We start from the raw sequence: 27,789 nt of genomic DNA, 5'->3' as shown, positions 1-27,789 counted from the left end.
GCTAGCTTTACCCGAAATTATTACACGGAAACTGTATTCATTTAAACACTGCTTGGCCCTTTAGCTCTAGCCCTTACTGGCTGATTCTGATATCCCGATCAACCCATCTCTAATAATCTGTGAGCACCGGTCTTACCGGGAAGATTCTAGCCTACGTCCATCCTGGATCGGAGCTTCATCGCGTGTGCCTCAGAGAGCAGAGCTCTCGCGTCCGCCCTGGAGATGAGAGCATGTTGTCTCTGAGCTCACTTCCTCTTCCTCCCAGCATTCTGTTCTGTTTACTCCTCCCACCTATGTTCTAAGCTATGAGGGCCAGCCAAGCAGTTTGTTTATTACTTAACCGATGAAATCAACAGATTGATTTATGACACTCCCACATCAGGGAAGGAGCAGGGACAGGAAAATAGCACTGCCTACTCCGTGTGCGTCAACTGTGCTCTGTCAGAGGAGCTTTTGTGGTCATTCTTGGGGATCTGCTTGTAATCCAAAAGCACAGATGTTTGTGTGAAAACGAACCAAGCAACCTTCACACACCATAACCCCTAAACCTAATTCTTAGAAAGAAAAAAAAAAAGATGGATGGTTTATAATGATGCTAAAATGTTTATTTCTGCAAAGTATGTTTTTATAATTCAAAATAAGAATGACTTTGACACTTCTACAGTTGATGGGGCTCAGTAGAGTCAGATGACCCCTACCATGTCTAGAAGCAGCCCTGGGGACCAGAACTCAGTGTTGCAGAGGAACCTTTGGAGAAAATTTCTGGGCCAGTGGTCTTCCTTGCCTTGCAGCAGAACTCTGCCCTCCTGAGTGGGGCCTGGGGATATCTGTTCTGAGGCTGTCCTTCCTCTGGAGTTCGGGTCCTTGTGTCCCTGCTGCTTATTTTGTTTGGTACGTGTCCATTCAGACGTGCCCTCCGATGATCTTCCCAAGCCCCTGGTCACTCCCCTTCTCCTCAGATTAACTAGGCCTTTTCTTCTTGGTGCTGTCCAGTAACTACTTACTGTGTCAATTAAATAAATGATGGTCACTTTGCTTCGTGTGGAGGCATGGTGTACAACATTCCCAGGTCCTTCCTTGGAGGAGTCGGACTCCAAGGCTAGAGTCCAGCAGTGTGCAGTTGAACACACAGCACAGAGGAAGGAGCCATAGGGATTCTCTTCCTCTGGTCCGTCTCCTCAAAGCATCCTGTGAACACTAAACTGTCTCGCAGGCCATGTTCCTCTCTGTCTCCAGCCAGGAAGAGCCTGATACCTGAAACCTTTCTCTTCCCTGTTGGTTTAACCCAGCAGGAGGGCAAGCCACCTAACAGGAAGTCGCAGGGTCCTTATTTCCTCTTTTTGCCTGTTGGTTGGGTACTTTGGATCCTCCAGGTTTGTGATATCTCTGCCAGAAGGCCTTCTGGGAAGAGCCAGGACGTTGACACAAGTGGCAGCTACTGCCTGAGCTGGACTCCGTCAGCATCACTTTCCTGCACTGAGTCCTGTCCCCAGTGCTCCGCAGAGGAGCATGGAGCTTAGCTAGGATTCTATCAGGAAGCGGAATGGCCACCCCGACAGCCATTTGTCCCCCCCCCAAGGGACAGGGTGACAGTGGGTTGAAGAAGACAAGAGTGGGAGGGAGAGGGTCTTCTGTCACTGTGCCTCCTGGAGCTGGCTCTGTGGTGCTGTAGAGGACGCAGACACCCTATCCTAGGCAAGACTGCAATGGAGGTAGGAAAGTCAGTTGAGGTGCTCAGGTGGCTTCTGGGAAGGGAAGATGTGGGAGGTCTCCTGATAATAGTGACTTTCTGTCTTCCTTTCTTTTTGTCTTTATTTTTCCTAACAGCCAGAATCCATCACCCCCAAGAAGCCAGATTAGCACACCCCCAAGAAGGCTGTCATTTCTCATCAGGTTCCGAGCCTCATTTCTGTCAGGTTCCTATGCAGCTGGGCTCGCTTTGAGAGCATCCTGCAGCTGCAGCTGTTGACCCTCCATACCTCTTAGCCTCTTTAGCATCCAAAGTCAGAATCCTCTCTTTCAATGCAAATGGAAGAGTTCTCTTATCCCCTAATGATACCCACAATGTGACTGGGCTTTGTTGTTGTTGGGTTTTTAATGTCTTTAACTTTTTTTGCATTTATTTATTTGTGTATTGCATGCATGTGTGTATGCCTATGTGTGTACTAGAGGTCAAAGGAAAGCTTATAGAGGTTGGTTCTCTCCTGCTCCCATGTGGGGTCAGGGATCCAACTGAAGTCATCAGTCCTGGTGGCAGTGTCTTTACCCACTGAGCCTTCTCACTGGCCCCTGTTTGCCTTGTAATGTATCAGATTCTGTTCTTCATGACATCATATGCTTATAAGGCAAGGGCAGAGTAGATTCTATACCAAGGAACGCCATTAGTTTGGACATACGTAGATCCCGTGCCTGTGCTTTCTCCTGTCAGGATTCAAAACTTAACATCACCAATGTTTTTGCTTCTGTGGCTTCTTATTCCCACCCTGCAGTCCAGAGAAGATGATTCGCAATTGCAACACAATCCCAGGAGGTCTGTGCCATCTCCTGCCGGATTGCTGGGGGCTGTAGCACACCTCTGACTATGCTTGTCTGGTCATTCTTAGGCAGCCGTCCACCACCGTCTTGTTGCTTCAGTTTCTCAACATATAAAATAGTGACCGTGTCAGTTCCTGCCTTGCAGGACTCACGTAAGGGACGTGCACCTGCCCTACCCCAGGGCCAGCTTCCGGGGACTGGATATGCAGTGCCTGTGACGTTTAGATGATTGTTTACACAGCATTCATTGTTGTCTCTCACTGCCCAGATTCCTGGAGTGATGCTAACTCGGTTGGGTGGGGGGGCAGCATGAGGACATCAGGGCCTCCATGCCACAAAAATACCCTCCTTGCGCTCTCTCCACAGGGTGTGGACACTGTAAGAAAATGAAGCCAGAGTTTGAGAGTGCCGCTGAAGTCCTCCATGCAGACGCGGATGTAAGCTTCCGTTCCTGAGTCCTCGCCGTTCCCTCTGAAGAGTCACCAGCTCCTAGAGTCATTGTGATTTTCTATAAGCCCCAAAGTGGCTCTCCCTGTCCCTGGAGGCTACAGTGCCTCCGCATCCCCTAGTAAATATATTCTGTCAGGCAGGTGGAGCCCCTCCCAGGTACAGAACAGGGCAGACAGCCTATGAGACCATGTTCCTGTAGCTAACTAGGGGGGACCTCTGCCTATTTCCCTCTGTTCTCTGGGACCTTGACTGTTGGGAGAAGGCCCTGTTCTGCCCAGCATGGTTGGTGAGGCAGACTCAGAAGCCTCATCTTAGCCCATCACTAAGAAGACAGGGATGTGCCAGGGTTTCATTGTTCCCTGTGGTATGTAGGTGCAGAGATCCAGGCACCATTAGATCATGGCCAGGCCTGGGGGAGGGTCGGGCCGGCCCCTGGGCTCCTCTTTCCAGCAGCACCACTTCTGAGGCTGTAATGCATGGTTGGCCTTTCCCCCATCCCAGAGCTCTGGTGTCCTTGCAGCTGTCGATGCCACCGTCAACGAGGCCCTGGCAGGAAGATTTCACGTCTCCGCATTCCCTACACTGAAGTATTTCAAGAACGGCGAGCAGCAGGCTGTACCTGCACTCAGAACAAAGAAGAAGTTTATTGAGTGGATGCAGAAGTAAGTGTTTGGGCTTTGATAGTGTGACCTAGTTAACCAATTGCCAGCCCCTGGAGACTGCCTCGAGGAAGAGACGTTGTCTTAGCTGTGAAGAGACACCATGACCATAAAGGAAAATATTTAATTGGGGCTGGCTTGCAGTTTCAGAGGTTTAGTCCGTTATCATCATGGTAGGGAGCGTGACGCTGTGCAGGCAGACATGGTGCTGGAGAGGTAGCTGCGAGTTCTGCATCTGGATCAGCAGGAAGAGAGGAGACACTGGGACCTACTTGAGCTTCTGAAACCTAAAGCCCCACCCCCAATGACATAGTTCCTCCAACAAGGCCACAGGTCCTAATCCTATCAAATAATGCCACTCCCTTGTGAGCCTGTGGGGGCTGTTTTCATTCAAACCACCACAGAAGTGAACTTTAAGAAGCCCCATCCTTGAATTGGGGCCCAAGGAGCCAAGAAATTTGACTCCCTTAATCTAAAGTCACCATGCTGTGCAAGTCTAAAGGCAACAGCCGCCATTCTAGATGGCTCCGTGGGCTTCAGTCAGTTGCCTTCGCTGCCCCAGGGTTCATCATCTGTGAATACAGGAAGGGTACACCTGCTTGTCATCACAGGAAGGGTACACCTGCTTGTCATCACAGAACTGAACTCATTCTGCCCCAGGTTCATTGGTAGTCAGCTGGATGTCTTGGAATGCCCTCAGTGCTGGCTTCCAGGAGTCAGGATTCCAGACAAAGATTTCTCAGAGCCCCCAGACTGTGTGTTAGTTTTCTAGACTCCCATAACAAAGCGTGAGCATCTAGTTGACAGAACGTCAGAGGTTTATTGTTTTTTAGCTTTCTGGAAGCCAGAAGTGGCAATTCATGATGTTGGTGGGGTTGGTTATTTGGAGGCCTTTCCTGGGCTCGAGGTATCTGTTGCTGTGATCAAATATCTCAACAAGAGCAACTTTGCGGGGAGAAAGGGTTTGTTTAGCTTATCATCCCAGTCCCTCACTGTAGGAAGGTCAAGGTGAGATCTTGAAGCATCAGGACGTGTCTCACCCACAGCAGAGAACATAGACAGGAATTTGGGCATGCCTCTCTTCCTCTGCTTTGTACAGTGTAGGGCCCAACACCAAGGGATAGTGCTGACATGGGTCTTCCCACGTCCACCAGAGTGGTCAGGACAATCCTGCAGACATGCCCACAGGCCAGCCTGATAGACCGTCCCTTGTTGAGACTCTTCCCAGGTGATTCTAGGTTGTGACAAGTTGACAAAACTCATCATGGTAGTGGCCATCTTCTGCCTGTCTTCACCTATTCTTTCCTTCTGTGTGTGGCACTGTGACCTCACCTGCACATACCAAGACCACCAGTCCCCACTGTATGAAGGACCCGTAGTAGTAACTTCATCTTAGTACCTCCAGATCCGGTTACCATCTGGGGTCCCGGGGCATAAGAACGCCCACGTGTGAGTCTGCAGGACGCAACTTAGCCCAATCCACTTGCAAATAGAGAGAACCTGAGAGGCTCTACCATAGCTGACCCAATGACCCAGAGGAATTGGAGCCTCAGTTATCAGTATTCCCCTCTGTGAGTGGAGGAAGTTGGCCTGTGACGCTGATGCCCCAGCCTGGAGAAGCCTCCAGGCACGCTAGAGAAGCAAAAGCTGTTATCACAATAGCGTTGCCATAGCCTGGCCCTGCCTTCTGCTGCTGCACACCAGTGACCATACACAATTTTAATATTCGAGGCTGTGTCCTCATTTCAGCAACAGGAGGGAAACGAAAGTGAAAGAAGCCGTATTCTGGCCTTCACAGAGGTAATGATGCCGGTGTGTGAGGCAAGACTCTGAAGTCCCAGAGCAACAAGGAAAGCAGGCAGAATGACAGCAGCTGGATTGGAGTCCTTTCCTTACAGCATTGTTCTTTGAACCTGGATGTGCGTCCAGTACACACCAGGTGTGGCAAAGTGTGTGCAAAGACGTGTAGATTCTGAAACTCATATTCCTGAATGTGGACACAGTGGTCGTGAGTGGGTCTTCCTGCCATGGCGTTTGGAGAAACTCCGGTGTATGGACTAGGAGCGCAGATGGTAGAGGCCCTGGAGACGCCTCTTGTAAGAGAAAAGGAAGTGGCCAAGTTCCACCCTCAGCTGCTCCCATTTTTCTCTGCTCCCCGAAAGGAGCCTGAGTAGCCACGCCTCGACTCTCGAGGGTTCTAAGAGAGACAGTGTTCCGTTTCCCTTCTGGTTTCTGAAGCAGGGGACTTATCCTGCGTGCTGTCTCAGTCTCACTAGGAAGGCAGTAAACTCAGGGTCCACACCTGGTAGGGAAGGGTTCTGCTCCTGAACCAAATCCCAGCCCTGTTTAACTGTGCTTCTCTTCATCCACAAATCCTCCCAAGGCCAGGATTTTTTATTCCGGTTTCATCGAGAAGACATTTAAGTTCAGAGAGGTTAGGATCACCACCCAGAGATAAGACAAAAAGCAATAGCTCTTTGAGGCATTTAGAAGAGAGCGTTCTGGTGTCGGACAGCAGATGAGTCTGGGAAGGAAGGTGGAGGTCTCATTCAGAAGCAGGGCAAGAAGACAGCGCCAGGCAAGGCGCATGGTCCTTACCCCTGCTGGGTGTACAGGTAGCCAAGCCCTGGGTTGCTGAGATGTGTCCACCAGTATATGGCCAGCGAAACATCGTTCAGGGAGCAGGCAAGCAGAAAAGACAAGTTGGTGCTGTCAACCATGTGGCCACATGTTATTTTTCTCCCCAGTCCCTCTGCCTCCCCCAGATTCTCCATGCTGTCAAGGCACTCCTGTGCTGGTGACAAGACCCAACCCTTCCCTTTTCTTTGTGCATGTCCCAAGTCTGGGTGGGTTTAAGGTCACAGTGGGGCATCCGGCTGGAAGCAGGCTCAGATGAGAGAGAAAGTTCATGGTTACCACAGCTGCAGAAGCCACTGAAGATCCTCACATAAAGTCTCGTGAGAATTGCAGAGGCTTGGAGTGGAACTGGAGGAAGAGAAAGCTATGGGAGACATGGGACACTGGAGTTAGGAAGCGCTATTAGAAGGTTTGTGGAAAGTGACAGGTCAGAGAGGCCCCATGGTTCTCGGAACTGAATCCTAGGGTTGTGGCAGAAGGGTAGCGGCAGGGGCAGTTTGGCATAGCCTTCCTTGCCAAGAGTCACAGGGTTTGCAGAGAGGGGACACAAGGATGGCAGAGACTTCTGAAAGACCTGGGAGCTGGATGTGTTGACGTTTGCCTATTACCCCAGCACTCATAGTGCTAAATCCGAAAATTACAAGTTCTAGGCCAGCCGCATGACAAGATGTCATCTCTAAAATAAATAAACAAATCAGACTCAGCATTAGTCAGCTTTCCCTTACTGTACCGAATACCTGAGATGATTGACTTCAAAGAGAAAAGTTTGTTTTGCCTCAGTTTGGTGAGTGTCGTTTTATGGTTACTTGGTAGTGATCTTAAAGATATGACATCCCACCTTGGTTTCCGCTACCTCCCGACAGTGCCCTCTGAAAACACATAGACTTTTGGGGGACATTCAGATCTGAACTACAGCAGGCTTTATCCTGGTGTGAGGCAGGATGGGATGGGGGACCAGTGGACAAGCAGAAACTAGAAATCGGTTAACATGTATCCAGTGCCTGTGGTTTATTAGCACTCCTAGCTTCTCTATGCTGGGCCGAGCAGGAGCTTCGCAGATTCTCCCTGTGTGCTTCTACCCTGGGTACCACTATCCCATGTAACAAAAGCAAATGGTGACTCAGGTTTGGTCACATTCCATAAAGTCACAGGTCCTGCAAGTAATCTGGACTGGAGCCCGGGTCTCCCTCACAGCTTGGCTGGTGCTCTCTCTGCCAGAACAAACACTTCAAAGAAGATGATAGAAGGAGCCAGGGAACCAGATGGAGGAGGTTCTGTGTCTTCCGTAGGATTGGTGACCAACACCTGGGGGGTGCCTGGTTCAGATGGGCCCAGGTCTCCCACCTCTTTGTGGATGGTACACATGTGTTGGTGTTGAAGCCAACGTTTTAAAATGAAATCCCAGAAGAAATGCAAAGTTGTTTGTTCGTTTGTGTTCCACAGTGGCTGGGCGTGGGGTGGGGTTTGCACCTGTCTGTCAGCCGTTCCTCATGCCTGCCCCTCCCCCCAACTTCCGCAGCCCTGAGGCTCCCCCACCTCCAGAACCCACATGGGAAGAGCGACAGACAAGTGTGTTACATCTGGTGGGGGATAACTTCCGGGATACCCTGAAGAAGAAGAAGCACACCTTGGTCATGTTCTACGCGCCTTGTGAGTAGCTTGTGTTCGTAAGGAGGGAGGTGAGAGGGCTTGGCGCTGCCACGTCAGAAAGGGTCCCTACCCCAGATACCAGTGCAGCTCCTGGCCAACCCTGAAACCGCGTGTTCCTGAAGCAGGATTCCCAGTCTCAGCAAAGGCTGAGAAGGCCTGGAGACTTCATTGCTTCCTTCTGTCAGCCCCCGTCAGAGTTTTGTCCTCATTGGGGTGGTCTTTCTCTGCTCAGGCTTACAGACTCTGTTTGGGGTAGGAACCAGCTTCCTAGGTCTCCCAAAGTCCCTGGATTTTTCTGTTTTTCTTCCTTTTTTAAAAAAAAAAGATTTATTTTTTTATTTTATGTGCACTGGTGTTTTGCCTACATGTATGTCTGTGTGAGGGCATAGGGACCAGAACTGAAATAACAGTGAGCTGCCATGTGGGTGCTGGGAATTGAACCCAGGTCCTCTGGATGAGCAGCCGGTGCTCTTAACCACTGGGCCATCTCTCCAGTCCCAGTCTCTGGGTTTTTCCATGCTGCCTGTGCTCCCCTGTTTGCACCCCCTCCCACTGCACACACACCACACACACACCATACACACAGCTCAATTCTTCCCCCCCCCCTCCTCTGCTCCTGTTCTTTCTCCTGGTACTGACCTTGTCTTCAAAGCCTTAGGACTCCCACTGACCTTTTGTAAAGGCTTTGATCTATTCCTGAGTCTGACACCGTAGTACATGGAAGGCAGATTCACCTGCAAGCCCCATGATTCTCATTTTAATCAGAGTACAAGTTGAGGAAGTGACATGTCTGCTAACAGGGGTGTTTGTGACCTCGGGTTCTTGTGCATTCCCGTTTTGAAGTTGTTAATTGACACTTAGAGGGAAAGCGTCTTAGCATGTCCCACTCTTCTCCTGCCCTTCTCTCTCTCCCCCAGGTTACAGCTCAGCTTAATGGAGTGAGGATAATAAAAGTCTCTGTCTACAGGGAAGCCAGGCACTCCGTCTAGTCGTAAACCCACTCGGTTGTGGCAGGCCCTCCTGTTTGCTCTGCTCCCATCCCCACTGTTCAGTGTCAGAAGCCTACGATGGCTCTTATCGTCACTGTCACTGTCTGAGAGACCCCATCCCTCCGGCAGCCAGCACACCCCGGCAGCCTCCCTCCCCTGCAACCTTGACCTCTTCTCTAGTTTGCTCTCAAAGGCCCTCACTGAGTTCCTCGGAGACTTTGCCTGCTCCTTCAGAGCAGAAGACGTTGGAGGGCTGAGACACGGGATTTTTGCTCTAGGCTTTGTGGCAAGTTCATGGCAGGCCCTTCCTGCAGCCCAGGCAGCTCTGTCTCTGCCACAGGCACAGTTAGTTCATCAAGAGTGATCTCTGTGAACAGCCAGTAGATGACAGTCAGCTCAGTGACCAGCCACCAAGTAAACTTCACACAGACTAGACACAGTGCTTCCCCAGAAATGCCCCCTCTCTTTAGCCCAGGCCACTCCTCGTTCCTCACTGAGGACCTAGAGGTTTCTGTATCTCCAGGGATCCTCCCATGCTAGCCAGGTGAGACTAGTCTGCCTCCCTTCTCCAGACTGCACCCAGGATATGGGGGAAGGAGCCTTATCCCTGCCCGGCCTCAGGGGTTCCCAGCCTTCTCTGAGAACATTCTTCCATGCCAGTTCATGGCCACAGTGGGGCCATGGAATAACTCTGCTGCTGATGAAGGTCTTAGTCCTCAGAGCTCCCCATTTCCTACTAGTTTCCTGTCTTTGGATCTTGCCCCAGCTGGGGAACTGTGTGGAATCTTAAGGACAAAGAAGTCTGTCTTTTTGTGCATTGTGATGGTAATACACTTACTTGTAAGCTACACACACACACACACACACACACACACACACATTTATATATAAATACTCTAAATACTGCAGAAATGTCAAGTACCAGATAAAATTTTCACGTAAAAAAGGCTGGCCTTACCCATCCGGCCTCCCTGCCACTGTCCTCCTCCCCCAGATCTGCCTCCCCAGGCCTCTCTTTACTCCCCGCTTCTCTTTATACCTACTCCATCCTACATGATCTGCTCATAGGAACTGCCTTTCCTGGACCAACTCAGCACATTCTCTAGTCCCCTGGCTTTACCTCTGTCCTCCCCCAAATCTGAAGAAGCCGTGGCACACTCTGGTCCCCCTCGACCTCTCAGAAACATCCCGTGCACTTTCTGGCCCAGCCACCCCACCAGTTAGTCATCTGCCTCTGCCATGCACCCTTTAGCTAATGAGAAAATGAGATGCGAGAAGCCATGCATCTGAGGCCTCGATATTTTAAAATCGATGGCGTAGGAACTCGCGCTGGGCTGACAGTTGGCTTTTATGCTTTCGATAAGTGGAGGTTAAAAAGGGAAAATTAATAATGAATCCGGATTGTGAGACCTGAGGTAGATTATTTTCAGCCCACCCTGTAAGCGTGCTATTAGTAGGCCCATGCCCTTCACAGGGCCTGTGGCTGCCCACGAGATGAGTCAACCAATAGACTGTGCTCTTTAAATGTTTTGAAATTATATAACGTCACTCCTCTGTACTATGACATTTTCATGAATTTGACTCTGTGTCTCTGTTAGGCCAAATTAATGATGTTACTGAGAATTGCCGTTTTAGGTGGTTGGGAAGTCATCTGTCCGTTAGCTGCCTCATGGGCTCATTTATTCCGAATTAACCCATTGCCCTCCCAGGTCTCTCTTCTGTTCCTGCATCAGATGTTAGGAAATCCCCGAATCCCTCCCCCTCACCCCCCCCTCTTCTAGGGCCAGCTGGCTGCTCCCCAAGTCTGACCATATGGGTGGTCCCACCCATCTCAGGAACCAACTCAAATGCTAAATTCAGATTAAATTTGTAGCTTAGCCTTAATTTAGTTTCACAAAACCCTTTGAAATGCCAGTCACTATTATCTCATTCTTAAGAGGAGAAAGCAAAAGAGCAGAGCCATTTTCGTTCCCACAGAGTCAGCCCTGTCTACCTCCCAAAGTGGAGTGCACAGGCCTTTGTCAGGAAGCTGATGCTGGACCCAGGTCTCCCAGCGGGCCTGTGCCCCCTCTCATCGGTTTTCATCAGAATTGATTACTGCCACAGTCAGGGTCAAAGCTGTCTATCCATGGCAGTTCTATTCACTCATATCTGCCGAACGAATATGAGAAAGGGCAGGTTTAGGTTCTTATCCGTTCACCCAGTGGGGCCTGTGGCTTCCCCAGCTTCCGTGACCAGAGCAGAAAATGGCTCACAGATAAGTTCCTGTAGTACTCTCCAGCAGGCGGGCTCAAAGTGATGCATAGGCAAGGTACAACCATAAGTGGAATGCCACAGCCCTTGCTCCACTCAGGGCCTCTTCCCTGGGGCGAGGACTGGGTGCTGATGACACAGTAGCTCTTCTTCCTCCCAGCCTCACTCAAGGGCGTCCACTGTTGCCTTCAAGATTAAGATTGTAGAAAGGGGCAGAGGGCATTGAAGGGGAGGAAGCTATCAGCAACACAGGAACCTTGGGAACCTGGGCAGAGTTGCTGCCTCCCACCCCATCTTTCCAGTACCACTTCCTCAGGAGAGGTGATCCGCCATAATAGTTAGGGCAAGAGAGCAGCGTGGTAGACTTGAGTCCTGAGCACACATGGTCCACCCCAAGACCCTATGCACTGTAGCTCCAGCTCTGGTGGTCTCCAGGGCAGCCTCTGCAGGCTTCCCTTTAGGCCAGGTGGCAGGGGAAGAATTCTAGAGCAGGAGTGTCCCCAGACTCAATGGCATTGACTCCTGCAAAGCCCCATGCCCACAGACAAGATATGGGAGACATTTGAATGTCAAGGTTAACAAATGAACCCTGACAGGGTGAGCAGGATGTGGAGCTCTGGAAAGGGACTATCCAGAGTTCCAGAGTGGCCCCAGCTCTGCCATCTTCAGACATTATGTGACACTCTGTCCCTTCTCACCCAGGGTGCCCACACTGTAAGAAGGTCATCCCACACTTCACTGCCACAGCTGATGCCTTCAAAGATGACCGCAAGGTAAGGATACCCCCCTCATTCCATCCCCAGTTTGCCTTGCACTGATTCCTACACCTTCTTCTCTTCTGATTACATTCCCCGACCCTGTGTGCAGTTCTGCCCAGACCTGTGAGCAGGGTCATTCTTAGAAGCAGAACATTCTTTCTCTTTGCCAGGCAGCCAGAATGGATTTCTGCTGCAAAACCAACTGGAGGTATAAACTGAAGCCTAGCAGCCCTTCTGTGGAGGAGGGGGTGTAAAAGGAGCCATGTGTTCATTTTCCTTTAGTGCTCAAACATTTTTACAGTAGGATCGTAGTCATGCGTTACTTAGATAATTAAAAATACAAATAAGAACCCCACAAAAGTCAAATGGAGGAGGCTGCAGTGGGGGAGAACCAGACCATGCTGGAGGATCCTTGTCCTGCTTGAGCTAAAGGCTCCTGCAGCCACCAGCTGATGGAGCATAAAATTAACAAACTGGAGCTGCAGAGTGGATTAAGGAGTGGGTGCCAGGTCTCTTCCTGCAGCAGGGAGCAGAGCCACCACTGGCAAGGGTGGGTATGTGGCCCTTGAAGCAGGGATGGACCCCAGAATTCAGGAAATCCTCTCAACCTCCAGTCCTCAAGTTCCTTTCTCTTAGGTTTTTGTTGTTTACTGGGGGCAGGGTTGAAGGCTGACCTCTTGCTAGGCAAGCAATCTCCCACTGAACTATATCCCCAGCCTTTGAAGTCTCTTATCACCTTATTGATCTGGGGACTGGTAGAGATGGTTGCAAAGATGGTTCCCAGCCCTTAGACTCGGTCACACCAGGCCTCACTAGGTTTATATGGGGACTTACACACACACACACACACACACACACACACACACACACACACACACACGCTGGACCCGGAGTCATGGTGCTGCTATGACGGCTCCCTATTCCCTGTAAAATCCTTCAGCTGCTCCAGACACAAGCTAAGCAGATTTCCCACAATAAATTGGCTGATCCTGAAGAGCAGGTGACGCAGCACAGGTGAGCACACAGCTCACTGTCCTGGGGATGGTGAGGGTTTGGCCAAAGGCAAAAGGAAGGTAGGCCTGCAGGTCCCTCCGGGATGATGGAGGCAGAGATACAGGTGCTAGGACACCTCGGTGCACCCTGAGGGAGCAACAGAGAAAGGGTGGTGAGAACAGTCTAGGAAGACAGGCCGAGAGCAGGCACATGTCTGGGCAGTGAGGTCCTGGAGGACAAGATTCCTACTTAGACTTTGAAACCCTTCCCTGTATTCAAAGTCTGACTGTTCCCCATAAACCCTGTCTATGTCCTTGAGGTCCCCCTTATTCTTCCAGGAGGGAGTATAAGGATCACACCCCTTTTTTCTTTTCTTTCTTTATTTTTTTGCATATCACCTAACTTGGTAGTTGTTTCTGCACTGGAAGCTCCAATGATGTCCACCATAGCATGACTGCCTACCTCAACACGGGAATAGATGTCACTCAAAGTCATGATCATTGTTGCTCCAAGTCCATCCCCTCTGTGCTAGAATACTGAGGGCTCCAGGCTAATTGGAGAATGAGTAAAGTCAGTGGCCTCCCTACCCTGAGGCTGCCCGGGTGTCTGTATGCTCTAGGAGACCCTCGAAGGGATTCTGATCGCTCTCTGATGCCCGGAGCTTGGACTTGCTCTTCTGGTACATATGGTGTGGTAGGCAGGGTTGGGGGGAGGTCTACTAAGGGACCAAGGTGACCAGAAAAGTCTTGCAGCATGGCCCACATTGCCATGACATCTTTTTCTATTAGACCACTGTGAGGGCCTTCTGAAGCTAGGCCTGTGAGGTCCACATAGGCCACCTAGAGCTAGCCTCTCTCCTCCCCATTCACTTTGGTATACAGGCCCCGTTTCCTGCAGCTCTCCTCAGTACTGATCATCTTTGCTTCATCATCTGACAGAAGCTAGCCCTTTTCTGGGTTCACAGCCTCACCCCACTTCCTCTGCCCCTCCGCCCAACCTCCTTCATTCCACATCTCCGTCTGTCTGTCTGAGAAGCTGACTCACCTGAGGTTTCTAGCATACTCAGCAGCAGTAATAACAGCTCCCAGAGTTGATGTGTGGTCTGGGAACTAAGGTGAATGGTACCCATTCTGTGCCCAAAGCAGGGTGCCATACTTTAACCATCAGATGGAAGGCTCTGGAGCATGCTTCCAGAAATTGGTGACTTACACAAGCTGGCCCTTATGCTGGCCATACACTGGTGTTTTGGGACCACTGGCTCATCCCATTTGCTTTTATTTTGGAGGGACTGTGGCCTAGAAAGGAGCTATGTCCTTGGGGCAAGGATGCCCTACGGGCTATTGCTAGCCAGAGCTGGGTCTCTCCTGACTCCCTCTTCTCCCTCATACCCTTGCTGCCACCTCTCAGCTGGAATTGTATTTTGCTTCCCACCCAACAGCCAGTCTCCGTTCCTTCCCCAATCAATATGCAGTTGGTTTTTCACTTCCATTTTCATAGCCAAAGTCAATATTAGCTCCTGCAGAGATTTATTTTACTGAATCAATAAAGCTGTGTGAGGCAGCTCATGTTTTAGCCAGGGAGCCTAAATCCCCTCCCGGGAGCTTAGCTGGGGACCTTATCAGTTGACAAGCTGGTGGAGAAGGGCTACAGACCGTGAGTGTTGGAATAGATGGTGTTTTTGAATGGCCCAGAGGACAGGGACCCACGGTGGTAGGCAGGTGGACCAGAGCAGAGGCCAGGGACTGCTGAACTGGCTAGGAGGGGCTCACCTCTCACTGTACTTTAAAGTATGCCCACCTCGGGCATGGGGCTAGGGCCCGTGAAAGTCTGAAGGTCATTCCAAAGGAGGTCACAAGGCTACCGGTGCCCCGCTCTGACTGGCACACGTCACCATTCTGACCTGGACACTAGCGAGCACTCCTGTCCATCCAGAGTGGACACTCCTTAGCCCATGAGCCTCATTTGTTCTAGATCTCCCAAAAGTCTTGCTGCTTTAGACCCAGTAAATGTTGACTAAATGGCAGAATGCTAATGAGATTGATGGAGGCTTTTATCCCCTGATCAGCAAGGAGTCCTGTGGTCCTCGCAGAAGCTTGATGGATTAGGTATTACTGCAGTCCTCATTTTACTGGTATGGAGTCTGAAGTCCATGAGGGGTCAAATGGGAGCCCCGAAACAAGCTCCTTTGCTGAGAAGGAGCCGCATCAGAATCTGAACACAAACACTGCCAGTCAGTGTTTCCTGAAAGCAGGTCCTGTGCTGGCTGGGACTCCTGTGAGGGCCGTGTATTTGGGAGATCTCAGGAAGTACCACAGAGGGTTGAGAATGTGAGATGAAAGGGGACGAAGCCACAGGAGGGATGACATGAGCAGGTGACTGTGGGTAGCTGCATCTCTGTCCCTTGGGAGACCTCCTAGGACCTGAGCCACAGAGTTGTCCCACTCAAAGGTCCTTGAAGCCAGGGTACTGTCCTTGACCCCTTATCCATTATTACCCTTAGTTCTGCAAGTTGAGGGCTTAGTGGAGCTGTCAGGTCAGACTTTAGGTACCAGGACAAGTCCTTGGCTGGGGATCCTTCAGGGCACAGACACAGAGCCCAGGAATCCACAGTAGTAGCTACAGGAGAACAAGGCTAGAGGCTGTAGGTGCGTTGAATGCAGGTGACCAGTGGAGATCACAAGTAGGTCCTGATGGGACAGGAGTTGAGAAAGGTGAGATGGGAGCTCTGAGAACAGGGTCTGTTTGAAGAGTGTTAGCCACGCTTGTCTCCTGTAGACACGGAGCATGGATTCCCTTTGTAGCTAGAAGCCACATTCCGAGTTCATAGCTGACAGCTAGTGTGAAGGATTCACAAGTATACATTTTTAATTTAGCAGATTTATAAAACCACACACTACATCTCCAACAGCTCCAGGGCATGTATACAAATTGAATTCATAATTTAAAGTGGATGCAGGGAGTACAGCGGCCCGGAGCAGTGTTCATCAAACCCTGAGCAGAGAAGCGGTGGCCCCTGGCCCAGGGCTGGCTGCTGTGGGCCCTGTGCTGCTGGCCGTGTGGAGCTGGATGTCTTGTCCTGGAGAAGAACACCCTGCACTTGGGTGACCACAGGAGCATCTGCCTCTTGTTTCTAAATAATTCAGAACACAATTTAGAAGATGACCAAGGTTCTCAGGAACCCACTGTGGCCAGATGCTGGCCTAAGCGAATTGAGCTCCTTGTGGGTGCTGGTGAAGGGTAGGGTTAACCTCCCAGAAGGAGACAGATGCTCGTCCGCTCAGCCAGTCGCTGCCTGTGGGAACACAGGGCAAGTACCATCCAATCTTTTGATGTTTATAGAGGAGCTCGGAGCCAAATTTTTATATTAAATCTTCTGGCTCCTTCCACATTGGCAGCTAATTCAAATTTATTTTCTTTTTAAGTTCTATGTGGGCCAAATAGAACGGGCCTGAGAGCCAGCTATGGATTGTGTTCAGTGAGTTTGCAAACTTCGCTGCAAAAGTCTTGTTGTCTAAAACAGTCAGGCTGACGATGCAAAGGGAAGGCTGAGGTAAGGGAGCGTGGGGTGGTGCTCTAGAGGCAGGGGAGCGGGACTGTACCCTCCTGATTACTTTGGTGTCAACGCAGAGGGCAGTAGCCACTTGCCTAGGCACATAGTCAGTGGCCAGTGGCCATGACTGCTGTGGCCCGCAGAGCCGTTTTCCATGGAAAGAGACCCCTGCCTGGTGTGATGAGCCAGCAGGCAGAACTGTGAACCGCAGTTCTTCAACAGTCTTTGGTCTCAGAGATGTCAGCACAGCAGACAGCAGGCTCTAAATTGATCTCGTTTGTAACATAGCAGGTGCTCGGTGGCTGGACTTTGTCAAGGTCACCTGTGTGCATCTGATCACCCCCTGCCCAGCATCTGGAACAGGCTTGGCACATAAGATGAAGACTCGCTTGCCATCCAAGCCTGCCATTCCAGCTTTCCAGGGATGTTGCTTTGTGTATTGCCTCTAGCTGATTCTGTCTCCTCCTTCTCCAATGTGTGGCTTTCAGCAAAATAAACTCCGCCCCACCCAACATACACACAGCTTCTATTTTATACTCTCTTACTTTGAAAGGAAAATAAGGAAAAGATGCCGGCATATGTAGCTTGCTACGGTAGACAGGAAGAGGCCAGAGTCTGCTAGAAGAACTCTTACCACAACCCAATTCCCGTCGTGAGACTGAACCCTGTAACAGATCCGGGATGTACCCCTTGGCATTCTTCATCCTTAGGACCTGGCTCTGATGGTGAATGGTGCAGAGTGCCTTTGGTCCACTGGCATACTGGGCCACCCCCATAATAGCTCAGATCACACAAGGTTGAGAATGTTCCTTATCCAATGTCCTGCCCAGGCTCTTGGCTCCTGCAGGGGCAGTGTATGGGTGTGGCGTCCACACTTGCTAACTAACCACTGGTCATGTAATGACAGGCCTCATTTGAATCCTCTCCGTCTTTGAGACATTCTGATGCCTTCAGTTTGGTCATTATTCGAGGAAATTGAGGTACCAAGTGGCTAGTTACTTTCCATGAGTCTTAATGTGCCAGCAAAAAGATTTACCCTTAGAAAACTGGGCTGCGATGGTGTCTTCTCAGTCCAGCGCTGCCCCTGGCAGACATAGCGACTGGTGACGTCCCCGCTGACCCTCCCCACCTCACCCCTTAGATCGCCTGTGCTGCCGTGAACTGTGTCAAGGACGGAAATCAGGACCTGTGTCAGCAGGAGGCCGTGAAGGCCTACCCCACTTTCCACTACTACCACTACGGGAAACTTGTAGAAAAGTACGAAAGTGATCGCACGGTGAGTGAAGTGGTCCCGGAAGTAGCCACTGCAGAGGGCGGGGAAGGGAGGTGGACAGGAGCCCCAGCTGTCAGTAGGACACTCCATGCTTACAGTTTGGGACACATATTCACCCTGCTGGGAACCTGTGGGTTATGTCACAGCCAACAGTGCCTCCTGGTGGATCAGCCCAGGAGTTGGTGGGGGTAGAGGGGACGAGAGGGTGTGCATCACTCAAGAGTTTAAGACTGTCTTTTTTTCTCCCTTCCTACCCTGCAGGAATTGGGATTCACTAGTTTCATCCGAACCCTCAGGGAGGGAGACCTCAAGAGACTAGAGAAGAGGAGGGAGGAGCTTTAACCCGCCTCCTCCGAGAGAGCCCTTCCTTTACACTGTGAACGATGCCTATTTTGTTCTTTCTGAATTTCCATGTGTTCTGAAGACAAAGTTTTTTATAGCCACTTACGGCCTTTTGTACAATTTTGAAATAAAATTAAACCATTTATTCAGTGGTAGAGCTTTATTTTTCACAGGGCCTGTACTAACCGGATTGTGTGAGATGGAGACCTGTTCTCTACCCTCCCTGAGAGGCGGGATCCATCCAGCACCGCCTGCAGAAAGGTCCTGGAGGGTGGCGAGGATATGGGGTCCCAGTTCAGTCACTAGAGAGCAAGCAGAGAGACCACAAGGCACTGGTGGTGGCCTGTTCCATAATGAGAACAAATACACTACTCTGTTAATTTTTTTCCCTTTGCTGCTAGTGCTTTTGGTGTCATGTATAAAAAACATTGTCAGATTTCATGTCTTCCCCCATATGTGTTCATCTAAGAGTTCCATAGTTTTAATCTTTAGAGGGTTTTGTCCATTTTTAGTTAATTTTTGCATGTCCTGAAAGTGTCTGCTTTGTTATTTTGCATGTGGATATGCAGTTTTCCCAGGACCATTTGTTGAAAATATCATACTTTTCAGGTGGTCCTGACAGCCCAGTTGAAAACCATTTGGTTTTATACGTGGGCTTTCTTTTCTGTTCCTTTCCCCCGTATGCTATCTTTATGCTGGTGCCTCCCTGTCTCCCTATAGTTTTGTAAACTTTGAAATCGCAAGGCCTTCACCTTTATTCTTCCCAGGATGGTTGTGGTTGTTGGGGCTACCTTGGAACTCTGTGTTGATTGCCATTTACCATGGGTGTGGATTTGCGTAACCCACTACTATCAAAGTACGAACTGTGTCCTTTGCCAAATGTCTCTCTCTGCTACGTCTCCCCCTAAAACTATGGCAGCCACTAGCCTGTTTTCCATCTCCGTAATGTTATCACTTGGAGAATACTACATGACTGAAATCATATGCTATGTAATAATCAAGATTGCCCTTTATCATAGTGTCCTTGAGATCCACTAAAGTTGTTGTATAGTTTAGTCTTTTTTTTTTTTTTTTTTTTTTTTTTTGGCCAAGCAACATTCTATTTGAACCATCTTCCTCTTAAGGGATTGTTGTGGGAACTCGTTCCCCCAGAGAGATGTAAACAACAGTCTGCCCCCTCTTTAAAGGGTACCCATGACAAACCAAAATACTATTCTGCCAAAGTCCAACCTTGGGAGGCAGTGAATGTGTTGAGCTCCTTACAGAGCTCGGTGAGGAGTGACAAGAGCATGGTGACTCTAAAGCCCCCCACATCACAGGTAAGCCTCCAGCATGGGTGATGATGTCCCCATAGCTGCATAGAAGTAGCCCCCTCCCCATTAACTTCCATTAGCGTCACCTACACTGTATACTCTAGCACCTCTCTGGACCATGAGGTCACAGAAATTGGGTAAAATTTTATATACCTGGTGGGGAAGTGTGGGAGGGAGCAGTCAGAATCTCAGGTGACCCTCCCACCACCTCCTTTCATGATAGAACCTCAGCAGTCAACAGACCCTATCTTGAGCATTATCGGATTAGCCATTGGCATTTTGCATGCTTTGATGAAGAATCATAAACAGTAGCCTAGTGCTCCATGACAGGGCCTCCATCAAGCTTCTTACAGGCATTGTTGCTATCTCATCTCACATGAAGGGTAAGTACAGTATGATAAGAATAAGGTGTATTGAGAGTAGCAGAGGCAGTCAAATAATTTATTATAGTATTGTTTTGACTACTTTATTACTAGTCCCATATTATACCCAATTTGTAAATTAAATTTTCCTAGCTGTGGTGGCTATCCTTGGTTGTCAACTTGTCTATATCTGGAATTAACTAAAACCCAAATTACTGGATATACCTGTGAGAGATATTTTTCTTAGTTCAATCTTTTGACTTGAAAACATCCACTTTTAATCTGGATCTTTGAGGTGGAAAGATAAACCTTTAATCCAGATCGTCTGAGGTGGGAAGATCCACCTTTAATATGGACCACACCTGCTGGCAACCGTTATAAAGGACATGGAAGAAGGAAGTTTGGTCTTTGCCTGCATCTCTAGTACTCACTAGCAAGTCCATTCATTTGCTGGCATTAGAGCCTACTTCTTAAGGGTTTTGACATATACTGAAGACAAGCTGAGACATCCAGCCTCGTGGGCTGAACAACTGCTGGATTCTTGGACGGTCCACAAAGACAACCATTGTTGGGTTAGCCTGAAAGTCATTCCAATAAGTTCCTTTCATACATACGTGCGTGCGCATACATACACACACACACACACATACAGAGAGAGAGAGAGAGAGAGAGAGAGAGAGAGAGAGAGAGAGAGAGAGAGATTCTATAAGTTCTGTTACTCCAGAGAACCCTGACTAATACACTCAGGTATGTACATAAAAACAAATATCAAATATTCACAACACATATGTAAGATTCTGTATCATATTCAGGACACAAGTATCTATACATATATATGAGTATGTCCTGAATACCTGATATATAGATGTGTATGTATGTATACACATATATAAATATCTCTAGTTATTACCAGATATAGAACCATGTATCTATGTATACTCTATATGCCGTAATAATACAGAATCATATGTGTGTATACATATATATTGTTCTGTATCTGGTAGTAACTGGAGATCTTACAGCATATACCCCTTGCATAGCTTTATGTTATTCTTCCTCCTGTTAAACTCAGGGTCCTGGACATGAGAACCTACATGGGACCTAATCCACACAGAGAAATAGGACCATGAGTCAGTCATTCTAGATATTATATCTCAGTTCATCTCATATAAGACTATAGACTCCCTGTCAGCAAAACCTATCAAAAACCTTTGGGCACTGTTTACAGAACAGATCAGTCCTTGATAGTTCATTTTCATGGAATGTATTTCTTTAATTGATTTTTCAAAGTAATGCATGTACTATAAGAAATCTTGAAAAGTATAGAAAAGCATAAAAAAATTTAAACCATGCATAGCCCAGTATTCATCAGTAGCTGGTGAATATATATTTTATTGTAGGTCAGGTGACTATTTGCTTTTAAGCATTTTCTAGCCATTATAAGATCTTTAGTGGCATCCCTGGATGTCAGCAGCTTCTCTGTGGGTAAATATTTACTTGCAAATTCATGCCACTGGCCCTGTGTTACAGTATTTTTTCAGTCATATATAATACTGGGAAGGACATTCCTGGTTGAGTTACTTTACACATTTTCAGAAGGAACTTTGTGAATTAAATCTTATTTGTAAGACTTATAATCAATCACCTTGTGAGTTTTTGTTTAGAAATATGTCTATTTGTATCCCTAGTATGTGAAATTTCCTCGCTTTCTAAATATATTAAATTTGGAAATTACAGTTTTCTTAAAAAAATCTTAGCAAGCTTTATTTGGTAAATAATTATATGGCACAATGTAAAATTTTATTTTATATGTAGGAGTGTTTTTGTATTCACGTGTGCTGTCTGTGCACCACTTGCTTGCCTGGTGGAGGCAGAAACCAGAAGGTATTAGATTTTCTGGAACTGAAATTATATGCAGTTGTGAACCTTCATGTGGGTGCTAGGAATTGAACCTTTGTCTGGTGTGGGAGGTTCTTCTGTATGTGTTTTGCTGTTAGTGGTTAATGAATAAAGAAGCTGCCTTGACCTGTGATAGGGCAGAGTAGAGCTAGGTTGGGGGGGGGACTAAACTGAATGCTGGGGGAAAGAAGGCAGAGTCAAGAGAAGCCATGTAGTCCTGCCTGAGACAGATGCCGGATGCTAGACGGAACTTGCCATATGGTGATACACAAATTAACAGAAATGGGTTAACCAAAGATATAAGAGCTGGCTAGCAATATGCTTAAGTGATTGGCCAAGCAGTGATTTAAATAATATAGTTTCTAAGTGGTTATTTTGAGTTTGAGCAGCTGGGAACGAACAAGTGGCATCATACATCATGGGTCCACTGAAAGAGCAGCCAATCAATGCTCTTAACTACTGAGCCTACTCCACTTACATTTTATCTTGTTTCCCATCTTTATTTTAGCCTACCAAAATGTTTCAAACTCTGTGTGCACCGTCCTTTTCTTTTGACTGAGGTCACTTTCCGTCACAAAGTTTAAAGACACATTTTGGAGAACTTCCTCATCCTTGAGGGTCATATCTTGAACTTTTGTCACCAGACAAGTCTGGCTGCTCACACGATGGTCCAATAAACTCACGACACAAACTCTTGAGACAAGCTGATTAAACCAGGTTCTCGACAACGTGGTCTTTGAACAAGAGTTCTCCAACTTCCATTAAACCAGCTTCATTCATTGTATGGTTTATATGGGCAGTGGATGGAGGGTCCCAGACACGTGGGTGTCTTCTCACAACTAGTGGCATAGCTGCAAACTGACAGATGCCTTCTAGTGGGAGGAACTGCACGGTCACCGTATACTCCCCACTTCTGCAAGCCTCAAATATCAAGAACAAAGGACATTATTTCCTGGGCCATTCTTGTTAATAACTCGTGTGCGAACACGCAGTTCCTGACGTCCTAGGTTAGAGGACAACCCTTCCATCTCCTCTCTGCCCACAGATGCTCATGCCCTTCTATCTCAAGCTCTAAGTCCTTGACATTAAAGGAATGGAAGGAAGGGATGCCAACAGCATCGGCAATAGCATATTAGATGCCAACAGCAGCAGCAGCTAGAAACTCCAGGAGCTAGAAGCTCCCTAGTCACAGGAGTGCTTTCCGCGGCATCATCCACTGGGGAAAGAATGGCTAACCAACTTTATTCATCTCCCAGGTATGTGGCTCTCAGTCCTGGCTGTCATTTCACCAAGTATGTGGGAGGGCGTGCCTAGGCTATATGCAAAGACTGTGTCATTCTATGTAAGAGACTGGACATGTAAGAGATGCCATATCTTAGGAGACTGCCTGGACCCAACCAAGGTTACTGAGCATTGAGTGTTTATATATATGGGAGCAAGGCTAGAAAAATACTTAGAAATAAAAAATCAAGGGGGAGACATTTTCTCTAAATTTGGAGCATAATTCTCTAAAACACTAGAAATGCTTTATGATGAAGCAATATATTGCTTCTGATCTATTGTCACTCTTCACTCTCCTGAAAACCTTCTCTAAAGGACATTCAGTAGGATGCTCTAGGAAGCCATTCAGATTATCAGTGCAAGACAGGATCCATGCAGCGCCAAAGATCTCAGCCGTAAGACTCAAAAGTAGCGAAACAAGTGATGCTAGTCCATCTCTATTTGTCTGGATCAGCAAACGAGCATCCTTTTAGCGTTTCGGATGCTGCCACATCGTTGGGTGTTCAGCCTAGCATCCGGGCTGGGAGTCTGCCAAGCAAACATCTCCTCTAACAGAATGTTAGGACTCAGCGGGACCCACACTTTAATTCTTGTCATCTCCTGACTGCCTTCCCATCATCTACTTTCTGCAGAAATTGGTCTGCTTTCAAAATTTTTTAAGTTAAGAAATAAACTAGTGTGTGGTCGCATACTAGGGGCTTATCTGAAGGCAAGCAAACATTTTATTTTCAAAAGTCTCTCACTTGTTGGGAAATAAAAGAGGTGTCAGAAGAAGGGAAATTATTGATAATGATAGCTTACAAAATAGGGCTCCGGAAACCAAGCTTCCAGGGTGGGGAGGGGCAGGGCAGGTTTCTGACATGTACTGAAGATACCGGGACCCGGAATATAACATCTTATTATACACACATTCAGCCCAGCTCCCATTCCTCTTCCTGCTTTTACATGTACCTAAGAGGATCTCCAGATTCTAAACTTTCTTCGAGCTCTGTGGTATGTGGGCAAGACTGGATTTCTGGTTGGCAGAGCTGGTGACTGACTATCCACCCACTCAACGCTCTTTGGTAAGCTCCATCTCTTGTTCCCACTTACAGCCAGTCTGTCAGTGGATAGTTGGTGTAGGAGGTCCTTCTTTCTATGTGTTTCTTGTATTGGTTAATTAATAAAGAAAACTGCTTTGGGCCCTTGATAGGTGGAGAAGACAGAACTGAATTCTGTGAGGAAGAAAGCAGAGTCAGAGAAGCCATGGATCGTCCGCCTGAGATGGACACTGGTTAGAATCTTTCCTGGTAAACCATTGCCATGTGGCGATATACAAATTAATAGAAATGGGTTAAATCAAGATGTGAGAGTTAGCCGATAAGTGGCTAGAGCTAATGGGCCAAGCAGTGATTTAATTAATACAATTTCTGTGTGGTTATTTCGGGGATAAGCTAGCTGTGCGGCTGAGAAGAACAAGCAGGCCTCTCCCTACAACAGGCAGTTATTCCTGAGGTCTGAAGCAATATCATTTAGGAACTCTTTAAAGAAAAGTGACACGCGCCTGGCATGGTGGCGTGTAATCCCAGTACTCAGAAGCCAAGGCAGGAAGACTGCCATATGTATGAGCTTATAATGAGTACCAAGCCAGCTAGGGCTACAGAATAAGACCATCTCCCAAAAGAGGAAGAAAAGAGCAGAAAAATGATGAGGAAGAGGAGGAGAAGGAAGAGGGAAGAAAAAAATTAGAAATAACATAAGTATAAAATATAAATTTAGAAGGGAAAAAAAACTTGTATGTTAAACACAATGCTGAAATGTACTTCTAATAACACAAATTCCAGAAAAAAAATAACACAGTGCTTTTGTGTAGAATTATTTTTCACTGGGAGCTCCCTCTACCAATCTACCCACACAAAAAGCTAGCACCCTCTGTGTCTACCTCCATCCCTTTCCTGCTTTATCCAAAGGCTGTGGTATCAGTATCTATTGATCCTATTTGTTTGCTCTTAACCTTTCTCCCCACTAAACTATAAGATCTTTCCAGTTTGTTATTTTGCCCCCAAACTCAATGTGGTAAATATATTACTCCATCACTGTGGGTAGAGAATTGATTCCAAGAGCCATCCCCATCCATAGAGAATACCAAAGTCTTCAGATACTCCAGTCACTCACATGAAGAGGCATAGTGTTTGCATTTTAAGCCACCTCTGGATCGCTTATAATACCTACTGCTGTGTAAATGCTGAACTCACCACTGAACAAACAATGGCCAAAAGAGTTTATACATGTTTACAAAATATTTTTTAAAAGTATTTTGAGTTTTTGGTTGCTTGAGTCCGTGGATATGGAGCCTGAAGACAATGAAGACTTTCTGTACCCAAAGAATGTTATTTCACAAAATATGTGAAGCCTATGCTCTACTATTTCTTCCGAGTTTTTACTTGTCTCTGTTTTTTAAAAATCTCTGTGTGCACTTGTGAGTGTGTGTGTGTGTGTGTGCACATGCGCATGCATGCGTGCAGTCCCACACATGCTGTGACATGCTGGTAGGGTCAAATGACAACTCACAAGAATCATTGCTCTTCCTTCTACCATGTGAATTACCGAGATTAAATCAGGTCACCAAACTTGATGCAAGCATCTTTTTCTACTGAGCCATCTCATCAACCCAACTTTGTGTTTTTTTTTTTTTTTTTTTTTTAAAGTCATAGCTCTTTTTTTTTTTCCGCCTGGAACCATGGAGGCTGTGCCGGAGAAGAAAAAGGTTCCTGCTGCACCGGGAACCCAGAAGAAAAAGAAGGTTCCTGCTGCGCCAGGAACCCTGAAGAAGAAGAAGCTTCCTGCTGTGCCAGAAACCCTGAAGAAAAAGCGAAGAAATTTCGCAGAGTTGAAGGTGAAGCGCCTTTGGAAGAAGATTGCCCTGAAGTCACTGCGAAGGGCCCAGAGGAAGCTCATCTATGAGAAGGCAAAGTACTATCACAAGGAGTACAGGCAGATGTACCGGATGGAGATTCGCATGGCCAGGATGGCAAGGAAAGCTGGGAACTTCTACGTGCCCGCAGAACTGAAGCTGGCGTTCGTCATCAGAATCTGAGGTATCAATGGTGTAAGCCCAAAGGTGCGCAAGGTGTTGCAGCTTCTTCGTCTGCGGCAGATCTTCAACGGCACCTTTGTTAAGCTCAACAAGGCTTCAATCAACATGCTGAGGATTGTGGAACCATACATTGCACGGGGGTACCCCAATCTGAAGTCAGTAAATGAGCTCATCTACAAACGCGGCTATGGCAAAATTCATAAGAAGAGAATTGCCTTGACAGATAATTCCTTGATTGCTCGGTCTCTTGGTAAATACGGCATCATCTGCATGGAGGATCTAATTCATGAAATCTATACAGTTGGAAAACGCTTCAAGGAAGCGAATAACTTCCTGTGGCCCTTTAAATTGTCTTCTCCACGAGGTGGAATGAAGAAAAAGACAACTCATTTTGTGGAAGGTGGAGATGCTGGCAGCAGGGAAGACCAGATAAACAGGCTTATTAGACGGATGAACTAAGGTGTTGGCCATGGTATTTTTGTAATCTGGTCAGTTAATAAACAGTCACCGCTTGGCAAACTAAAAAAAAAAAAAAAAAAAAAAAAAAAAAAAAAAAAAAAAGTCATATTCAGGACTGGAAAGATGGCTCAGTGGTTAAGAACACTGGCTGCTCTTCCAGAGGACCTGAGTTCAAGTCCCAGCAACCACAAAGTGTTTTACAACCATCTGTAGTGGGATCTGATGCCATCTTCTGGCATAAGGTATACAGGTAGATAGAGCACTCATATGCATAAAATAAGTAAATAAGTTCTTTTTTAAAAGTCATATTCATGGTAGAAAGTATGGCTCATTTGAGAAAGAAAGGAGGGAGGACCAGAAATCTATCAAAACTTTTTAAAGTGATTGTCTTGAAATGATAAAACAACAAGTGACTTCATCCTAATTTTCCCAGTACTCCAGTGGACATAAGTTACTTTGATAATGCAAGAAAGTGAAAATAAGAAATGTTATTAAACAGACAAGATCTCCTGAGTAAATTGGGAGCATGGGGACCATGGGAGAGGGTAGAAGGAGAGGAGAGAGGAAGGGAGGAGAGCAAAGAAAAATGTATAGCTCAATAAAATTAATAAAAAATAAATGAAAAGTAGAATAGGGTTGAGAAAAATAAGCAGTTGGCAATGTTCAGAGGGGCAGGAGAAGATCAGAGGGTACCAAGAGGAGGGGTCAGTTACCTTAGTTACTGTTCTTGTTACCATGGCCAAACACCTGACAAGAACCAACAGTAGGAAGAAAGGGCTTACAGTTTGAGAGGATACAGTCCACTGGGGTGAGAGAAGTGTGCAACCGGGTAGTGAGCACTGGTTACACCACACCTGCAGTCAGGAAGTAGAGAGAGGACAGGGAGGGAGGTGGCTCCCAATGACTCACAACCTCCAGCATGGTACCTCTTTCTAAAGGGTCACAACCTTCTAAGCAGCGCACTAACTAGCAACCAGGGATTCAGACACATGAGCCACTAGGGAACATTTCACATTGAAACCCAAATAGGGACCTTGATGCATTTAAAAGGTGAGAGAGAGAGAGAGAGAGAGAGAGAGAATCACAGGGAAGGAAAATGTAACAATAGAGGAGACGTGAAGCTGAGAAAGATGGACTTACCCTCACTTTGTCCAAATAGAGCCCTCTAAGTGCTAGAATATTCCCTTGTGAGGATGCCAAGGGGAGTGTGGGGTGGTCACACTTATACTAGATATTGCTATGTGCTTCTGTTATGTTCCTTTCCAAAGGAATGAAGAAAATCTACATTCTGGATTTTCCCCAAATGCTTT

At 47.5% G+C, this 27,789-nt stretch overlaps 1 protein-coding gene and 1 pseudogene across 1 annotated transcript in view; both read left to right on the top strand.

Annotated features, from left to right (window-relative positions):
- The window catches only part of Pdia5 (protein disulfide isomerase family A member 5), an 89,707-nt gene extending 71,477 nt beyond the window's left edge, over window positions 1-18,230 (top strand). Inside the window, exons 12-17 of the mRNA XM_005344890.2 lie at window positions 2,902-2,972; window positions 3,487-3,647; window positions 7,801-7,931; window positions 11,876-11,946; window positions 17,616-17,750; window positions 18,009-18,230. Coding sequence (XP_005344947.1) covers window positions 2,902-2,972; window positions 3,487-3,647; window positions 7,801-7,931; window positions 11,876-11,946; window positions 17,616-17,750; window positions 18,009-18,089 — 650 coding nt within the window. The 3' untranslated portion in view covers window positions 18,090-18,230. The remainder of the gene's footprint in view (window positions 1-2,901; window positions 2,973-3,486; window positions 3,648-7,800; window positions 7,932-11,875; window positions 11,947-17,615; window positions 17,751-18,008) is intronic.
- Window positions 18,231-25,642: 7,412 nt separating this feature from the next.
- On the top strand, window positions 25,643-26,577 carry LOC101992350 (annotated as a pseudogene).
- Window positions 26,578-27,789: the final 1,212 nt, after the last annotated feature.

The sequence above is a fragment of the Microtus ochrogaster genome, chromosome 2 (assembly GCF_000317375.1).
Source record: "Microtus ochrogaster isolate Prairie Vole_2 chromosome 2, MicOch1.0, whole genome shotgun sequence".
In the NCBI taxonomy this organism is placed as follows: domain Eukaryota; kingdom Metazoa; phylum Chordata; class Mammalia; order Rodentia; family Cricetidae; genus Microtus; species Microtus ochrogaster.
This window is presented reverse-complemented; position numbering and strand designations above follow the sequence as displayed.